This window comes from Cariama cristata, unplaced genomic scaffold (genome assembly GCF_000690535.1).
Source record: "Cariama cristata isolate BGI_N322 unplaced genomic scaffold, ASM69053v1 scaffold32903, whole genome shotgun sequence".
NCBI lineage: Eukaryota > Metazoa > Chordata > Aves > Cariamiformes > Cariamidae > Cariama > Cariama cristata.
The window spans coordinates 352-8,774 of record NW_009607192.1 but is presented as its reverse complement, the minus strand read 5'-3'; the positions used below and the strand labels follow the sequence as shown (position 1 = coordinate 8,774).

General features: G+C 53.7%; 1 protein-coding gene across 1 annotated transcript in view; it reads right to left on the bottom strand.

The window, feature by feature from the left end:
- Nucleotides 1-8,085, bottom strand: part of CASC3 (cancer susceptibility candidate 3) — a gene marked incomplete at its 5' end in the record, with an annotated part of 10,315 nt that extends 2,230 nt beyond the window's left edge. Inside the window, 11 exon segments of the mRNA XM_009696640.1 lie at nucleotides 122-336; nucleotides 1,102-1,200; nucleotides 1,819-1,933; nucleotides 2,186-2,250; nucleotides 4,021-4,715; nucleotides 4,932-5,108; nucleotides 5,540-5,618; nucleotides 5,621-5,681; nucleotides 5,769-5,927; nucleotides 7,657-7,694; nucleotides 8,058-8,085. Coding sequence (XP_009694942.1) covers nucleotides 122-336; nucleotides 1,102-1,200; nucleotides 1,819-1,933; nucleotides 2,186-2,250; nucleotides 4,021-4,715; nucleotides 4,932-5,108; nucleotides 5,540-5,618; nucleotides 5,621-5,681; nucleotides 5,769-5,927; nucleotides 7,657-7,694; nucleotides 8,058-8,085 — 1,731 coding nt within the window.
- Nucleotides 8,086-8,423: the final 338 nt, after the last annotated feature.

The window sequence follows — 8,423 nt, the reverse complement described above, 5'->3', positions numbered from 1 at the left end:
CAGCTGCGCACCATCCTCTCCCAGGAAGACCCAGAGAATCAGAAGACTCATCCCACACTCCACAGGATCTCATCTGCTCCCAACGGCCCCTGCTCAGGAAGGAGACGCGCAGCGGGCTTACCTGTGTGTTGGAATAGAGATGAGGAGGGGGCGGAGGGGGTAGCGCTCCTGGGGGGTAGGGGTAGCCAGGATTCCCAAAATTCATGACTCCAGGAGGGGAGAAGTAAGTCGGTGCGAGCAGCTGCTGCGGCGGGGGGGGGCTTGGGGGCATGGAGACTGGCGGAGGGTACAGGCCGGGGTTTGCCATGGGGGCTGGCGTCTGGTGGGGATGTAAACCTGGGAAGCGAGAAAAATAAGCTGGACATGATGCGGCATGTAAAGCCAGCACGGCCCATGGAGGGCCAGGGCAGCTACGATGCCAGCAGGTCATCATGGCTGCGCCTTCCCCGCTGCGGCAGGAAGGAGAAGCGCTTTCCTCAAAGGCCTTTCCTGCAGCCACGAGACCTCAGTTCCTGTGCCAGGGAGGGGAAAAAGGGAAGCGCTTCTCAGCACAGCGGAGCATGGCCCCCTCCCCAATGCCGGGGTCCCAATTCGCCAGAACCGGACACAGCCCCGGTCAGCACATCCACTTCAGGAAACAGTGTTTGCGGGCAAGACAGAGAACATGCCGATTCAACAGCTCTCATTTCTGCTTTTCTCTGCTGATCTACAAGCATCAGGGACTGAAGAACCAGCCCAGCACAAAAACTGGCAGAGCGAAGCGTCCCACTGGAGGGGAAGCAACTCAGTCAGGAGGGTCTGCACAGAACCTGCAGACATCCAGCCAGAGGCTGCCAAAATGTTCAGATCACCTCAGTCCTGGCTGCAAGGGCCAGAAATGCCTGGTTTTCTTTCCTTAAAATTTATATTGATTCAGCCTCACTGCATGAGGGAAGCAGGTCTCCTCCATGTCGTAGAAATAGGGAAAATGGATTCCCGCAGTGACAGAGGCTGTGCGAAACCAGAGTCATCTGCTCCCTGGCACAGGCTGAACCTCCCCAGGGCACAACCGCAACGTCGGTACCAGCCGCCCCATGCCCCGCTGGGGAGCTGGTTCCTCACCTGGATGAGGGAGGTGCATTTCTGGCTGTACGATCATCCCTTGGGGCGGCAGCGGGGCCGGGTTCTCACTGTGGGTGTAGATTGGTCCCTGGAATTGTACTGCAAGACACGACAGTTGGTAAGGAAAAGCTCCTCCGATTTTTATTTTACTGCAGCGAGTCACATGCGCAGCCCAGCCAGCTACGGTTACAAGACTTGAAGGCAGTGCTGCAAGCCACGCTCCCAGCGGCACACACAGTCTACCAGGCTCACAGATGCTACACACTCCCAACAGAAAAGCCTCCTACTCCCTTTACAAAGCAGCAGAATACTTGGGGAATTTCTTTTCCAACACTTTAAATGCTGGAGTAAATTCCTAACCCATCCTCGGTCTTGTTCTGTAATTCTCCCTGTTCTTAAAAGTCAAAGACGTTGCTCTGATTTCAAGTTAATTTTAAACCCTAGTTCTTGTGAAGAAAAGCAGTGTCCTAGAGAGCCCTCGCACAGGGAGAGGAGGCAGTAACACTGATTATATTTCAGTGGGTTTAAACACCAACCAGGGAGGCTCAGAGCAGTCTTTTCGTTACCATACGAGATGACACAGCAACACTATTTATGAAGGAAAGGGAAGACAAAGCCCCCGATATTCCTGACCCTAACAGAAGCGGGGGGACTCCTCCTCCAGCTGCTCAGGTCTGAGCACACACGGAGCCTCAGGAGCAGGAGAGAAACACTCACGTGGGTCGTAGTAGTGCCCTTCCATGATGCTGATGTGCATGGGAGGGGCAGGCTCCGGCACCGGTGGTCTCTGCCGCTGTGACGAGTAGCGTTTCACGCGGCCCCCCTGCACTGCCTGAAAGAGTCCAAAGGCATCGGTGAGGGTTAGCGCGTGGGGCAGGAGCCCTCCCTCCAGCGAGGGAGCACCGACCCACGCCCCCACCCGCAAACCTCTATCTGGGTCACACAGTAAAAAGGGTGAACACCCAGAAAAGGGAAAGGCTGAGGTGTCACAAGCAGCCTCTAATTACTGCAATCCAGAAACAAATAAATGCCAGGGTTCCGCGCTTCTAAAAGGAAGAGTCACACTCCACGCAACATGCTTTACCATTTCCTCCATCCTGTTAAACTGAGGCGGTGGCCCAGTTCCCACGTGCATATGGTTAGGAATACCTGAGGAAGAAACAAACTAGTTATTACGGTTTGCATTTGTTCCCAGTAAAAAGCCACCTCACCTGCCAAGGGCGCTGCCAGTCGCCGGCCATATGAGTGCCGGCAGCCTGGGGACGTTACTGCGCTACAAACAAGCACAGCTCTTGCCTTCGTGACAAGAAACCTTCCAACAACTCCATCTCTTAGGTTACAATTTTAAATATTTCAGTACAAATTAGAAGCTGTTGTGTCACTGTACAATCACCCACGCTGCTCAACACGTTTTAGATCTTGCTAGGAAAAAAAAAAAAAAAAAGAAAAATCCTCAGCTTGAAATCCAGGTCCTTATCTTTTTTTTGAGACAAGGATCTCTTCAGCGTAGAAATAAAGATCCACGTGGGACTGGGTAAGCTGCGGTCTAAACCCTGTAGACAGGGCATAACCACTTTTATCAGGGGCTCCTTTTAATTCAAACAACAAAGTTATAGTGCACATTTAAAACCACAGTGCCGAACTGATCACAGGTGATTCCAGGGCAGCGAAAGCGGACAAAACAAACACTGAAAGTGCCCACGGATCACTGATACTGCAAATACAGGTGCAGGCACACAGAACGACCCGACGGCTGGCTCACCTAGCCAAATGCCTCCCAGAATTACTTCCTACCTTCTCTGCCAGGAAGAAACAAAGGGACAGTAGAGTAATACGTCCTTCTTACAGGCACAAAGTGGTCTCCTACCTGCAGTCTAGAGCTGTCTCACAGTAACTCTGTCAAGATGCTTTATGTTTAAGCACAAGAAAAAAAAAAAGTACATAATCTCAGCTGCAAATGACAGCACTTTTGAACTGTCCTTCCACCGGCATGTTTAAAGCCTGCCTACTCGCATCCGCAGTCAAGACCAAGGGTCTGCTCACATGAAGATTTTACCAGTCACATCAGTACAAGATGACTTATGGTTTCATGACCCAAACCTCATGAGATGCTTATGAAAGCAGCAAGTCGCTTTCTTCTCCTTGCTCCAGTTTTATTTCCCTCGGGAAGAACTCTAACGCTCCCCAGAAAAGACTCTAATTCTGCAAAGAGATAATTATACCTGAATGACCTCTCACACTGATGCTCAACTAGAACTCGGTCCCGACCTCGCACAGGGGTAACTCTGCCACACACCCCTCCCTCAGCCGGCCTGGCTGCTGCTGTGAACAGAGCAGCTTCCTCCTACCAGGCACAAACGAATTTGCCAATCCCAGTCAGGCTTTAGCTAGTGGAAACCAAACCTCGATGCTAGGAAATAAGCTGACAAACAGAGGAAAGTTCCCTCCTGCTCCTAGCAGGACATCACAGGAGCCTGATTATTCATTACCCATACCTGCCAACTGAGCACAATGCTCCTTATCTCCCGAACTCTGACTCCTGCCGCAGCAGCTGGTCTCACCGTAATTCACGCCGCACAAAGTCCCTGTGGCCTGTTCCACACTGGGCCCTCAGCTTCGCTGAAGCTTCCTCGTTCTCCACATAAAACGGGGCGGAGAGAGGGAAGGGGTCTACTCTAAAGTCCTGCCCAGACCTAATTCAATTAGCCTACACCGGCATTTTTAATTTCCCCTTTTTCTTTTCTGTTTTGTCGCCTCTAACCACCTCCACCGCACTTTCTCAGCGGCATGCATCACCATCACGTACCTACCCTGAGACCGGACCACGGCAGAGACAATTCAGCTCTGACCGACTCCACGAATGTGGAACTGCACTTGGCTGGGGCTGCAGTGGAAAACCAACACGCTGCACCCACTTACCCCTCAGCTCCCGGGGCTGTATGAACTGAGACTGCCCCGGAGTCCAGTTCTGCTCAGTGAGATTCATTTGGGTCATCTCTTGCTCGAGTCCATCCAAGGTGGATTCTACCGGTGACTCCCAGTTACTGCTCTTGGCTGGCGGGGGGGACGTCTCAGCTTGCACAGGTTTTGGAGGCACAGGAGTCAGCCCTTCCGAAGCGGGCACTTCATCTGCCAGCTTCCCCGCATCCCCAGCTTTGACTCTGGTCCTTCTTGCCCGGGAATAAGACTTCTTTTCAATTGGTCTGTCTGGCGGTGGCTGGGCAGCATCAGCAGCTGTGGCTTGGTTTTCCAAAGCAACCTCCTCCTTCACAGGGCTGCTGTGGACGTGTGCTGCTTCCACCTCAGGTGACTGGTCTCTCGGTGCCGTTTGCTCTGCACGCTTCGCTCGATAGTTGCTCTCCTGTTTCGCTTGCTCGCCGTTTCGAGACAGATGCTGGACGTTTGCTTCTGAAGCTCGGTAGCTTGGACGGGTTTCTTTGTAGCCCCCCATCCTCGAGTAGTTCCTAGGTGGGTGCATCCTCCCTGTACCTGCAGAGCTCCTGTTGGTGAAGGTTCGTGGGGGAGCTGAACTGCTGTCTGTACCTTGATGCCTTGGGGGCTTATTGGGCCTCTCGTTGGACCAGTTTGGGTCTCGCTGAGGAGGACTCCCAAACCTGAGGGAGAAAAATAGTGCAAATGACTGGAAAAAAGTCCCTGGGTGAGAGCTATCACTGTGCCAGAGATCCCCTCTCCGGGATGCAGCATCTAGAAATCCCGGGACCAAGACCCCACCCCAGGGCCAAAGCCAACAGCAGCGCTTTCCCTCTTTGGGGCTTCAGACCTGTCTCCCTCTGGGACAAGCCAGGCTCTAGTTTGACTTTGCTGCTCACCTTGGTTTGCGCATCCTCCTCGGCTTGATGTCGTCGGGGTTGTGAGCTGACCTGATGTCATAGCCATAAAGCGCGATCAGCTCCTGCCTGGTCTTGGGGGCCTGCTCGTCCTCCCGGAATTTGTCGTGTTCCCAGCGGCCCTCATCCTTCCACAGCTTCCGCTGACGGCCCTTTGGCCTGGAACAGTTACACAGGGAGGATCAAGAAGTTGTTGCAAAGCCAAGGAGATGTGGTAGCTTCAACCAGTCCCACACACAGACACCGAGCATTTCTAGGGCAGGGTGTGCACAGGAGACAGCGTCTCCTCTTCCTCGCGCTCTTCCTGCCCAGCAGCTGCTGGTTTACCCACTGCTATTTCTGAAAAGTGGCAAGAAGGGCCACTGCTCACTGGCAAGAGGCTTTCCTTGTGGGTTCTTTTGCACCACCCTCAGCCTCTCCTTCAAAACAAAGAGCCAAAACATCCTGGCAGGACACTGCAAGCAGGCAACCGAAGCACAGACCTTCCCAGCGCTTCACGCAGAAGCAAGGAGCTGTGCTGCCAAACGCCAGCCTGGGAGTTGGCCTCACCCTTCCAGAGCGAGGCAGACACGAGGGGGATGCTCACATACCTGACCTCCTCCTCCTGCGTCTGCCCGCGGAGGTCATGCTCAAAGAAGAGCCCTTTGCGCGGGATGTAAGCCGGGTTTCATCGTCATCCAGGTGCTTGGGAACTTTTTTCCCAACTTTGTTCTCAACAGGTTCAGTGCTCTCCTGTCAAAATCAGACAGCTCTTACCACTGCAGCAGTCCCGCTGCGAGAAGACCCCCACGGCCCAGAGAACGCATGTTTAACACCTACCTGCCCGTCCCCGCTTTGCCTCTCACCAGTTATAGCACCTTTGGAGTCAGGTTTCTCATCCCCTTTCTCTGCTTTTGCTGCTGACTCAGAGGAATCGTTACTATCCTGCTTCAGTTCAACTTTGGCACTTTCTTCCTCGCTGTAATCCTCTTCCTCTGCCTGAAAGAGCCCCAGTTACTCAAACATGCACCTTCAGCAACAGGTCCCCCAGGAATTTCCCCACACAAGTCCCCAGATCTGGAGTCAGTTCCCTGTTCCAGTTGTCAGACCTGACTCTTTCAAAGCAGAGGATTAGCTCCCGAGGTCCTTCCTATTCCTGTATTTTTACGTAAAAAGCAAAGACTAAATCCAACACCTCTCCCCACCAGTGACATCAGATCCAACAGTCAGGCTGTCTAGAACAGAGCCAGGACCAGCTCCCCTACAAAGCCGGAGCCTCTCACCGCTCCGAGAAGAAAGGGTTCAGGCAAGCTGGGGAGACAAGCGAACAAGGGCCCTCAGACCGTGCCTTCCTTCCCACACCGAGGGCCCGGATCCAGCCAGCGCCGCGTTTCCAAATTCCCTGGAGTTACTCAGCTGACTCACTCGGAGCACTCTGCTCGCAGGAGCGTGACCTCGTTTCACCCTCCAGGAGCCTGCAAGCCTTGCTTAGGCTGGAACTGACACTAAAAATAGCTCTGCGTGATTAACAAAAAGACTGCTCTATTTTTCTCTTTCAACACAGCGTATTTGCACATCAACTACTCCTTTTGTTTACGTTGGGGAAACCCAGACATGGCATTATTTTTAGGCACAGGAACAGAGTCATTCTGGCATGTCAGTGATGCAATACCCCCGCTGCTCCAAGAGCCCAGCGTGCACCAGCGCTGCCCTGCTTCTATGCGCACTGAGTCTTCGGGGAGCCTCCACGCAGGTTTCCAGGCCTGAAGAGCTGCTGCACGGTGAACGCAGGGAGCTGCCCCTTACCCTCCACGTGCCACCTCTACAGCCTGCTGCGGCCTTCCGCGCTGACGGCAGAGATTAATTCACAAAGTGACAGCCCCTACGAGCTTCAATTCCACCTCCCTCATTGTTTCCTGTTTTCTCTAACTGCTGTCCCTCTCAAGATTCCCAAAACAGCCGTCTCAAGAGAAGAGTTTTCACTAGAAAACCTTCATCGTAATCGTTAGAAACCAGAACTTCTTTAAACTTCCCGGAGATGTTAAACTTACAGTTCTGAACTAAAAATCCAGGGAAACCTACAGCCCCAGGTTGCTGCCCAGGCACAGGCAGGAGGACTCAGTGCGTGCGAGGTGGGATTTTCTCAGCACACACCCAGCGCAGAGCTGTCAGCGCCCTCGGGTGCGTTACCTCTCCAGCTGCTGGACGCAGAAGACAGGGATGCTGCCTGGGATGCTTCCAACCCAGCACTTAGGGTTCTTAATTCCAACTAATTAAGACGCAACCAGCATCCTACGCTTCCTTCCACTCCCTTCTTGGCCATGGCAAATCCTGCTCCCAGTATCCAACGTCTGAGGCGCTGGGCATTTTTTTTCCCCACCATACGTCCACCCCCCAGCAGCACAGGTGGCTTCTCCCCAGGGCTGGGCCCAGTGCGGGCTGCTCAGCACCGTGGACCATACACCAGAGAACTGCACGGCGAGGGGCTCAGACTGGGAGGGGCCGTCCTCCTCCGCAGCGGCGATGAGTACGCTGCAGGACGGCTCGCTTCGAGTCTCTGCACGGCTGGCGCAAAGCACGCGAGCTGGTATCTTGAGACAAAGGCAATCGCTGCCGACGGGGTCAGTGGAAGAGAACGAAGGACACAAACTGGGTTTTGTGCTAAAATTACGCAAGATGCAGTCACCCGGCAAAACCCTTTAAGCAGCAGGACAGAGACTCCTCTTACCTCTGAGTCTTCTGCACTTTCATAATCCGAGAGTACGGCTGCAGGGGAGAAAAAGGAGTTTGGTGTCAGGGCAGAAACAGAAACACAGCTTCTCCCTGAGCGTAACAGGCCGCATGGCGGGCGCCCGCTGGCAAAGGCACAGCGAGCAGCCTTTTTTTCAGCCCCTCCGTGGGGACGTCAGAGGCCAGCGCCGAAGCGTCCCTGATAAATACCATCGCCAGCTCACACAGGAGGAAGCGAGGGTGAGTTTGGGGCGTCCTGTCCCTGCGCCCCACGTTCACCTACTATTGCGAGCTACTATTTGCGATGACAACAACCGCAGGGCTATTGGAAAAGGCACTTTGTTCAGTTTTTACTTTTCGCACACAAACAACACTTGCAATGGCAGAGTTGTCACTCACCATCTCCTTCAATGCCATCCTCGCTTTCCTGTGGAGAGAGGGAGAGCAAGGTGTGTGCGTGCGGGGATTGAAGGTGGGCAGCCGGGTCCCTGCCGCATCCTACAACCACAGACGCAAATTACAACAAGGTTTGGCCCCGGTCCCATCGCATCCGCCCTTGGAAGTTCAGCTTCAGTGACCACGAAAGAAAAAACAAATTCAGGGCTCCCAGTACCTTTCTTCAAGATCCTTCTAGAGCTACGCTGGGGGAACGCAGCTCCAGAAAAAAAGGACAAACTGTGTTAACTGCTGGGGGTCTTCAGAGGGAAAAGAGCGACATCAACAGATAAGCCAGGCTCCCCTCCCTCCATAACAGAGGGCCAGACA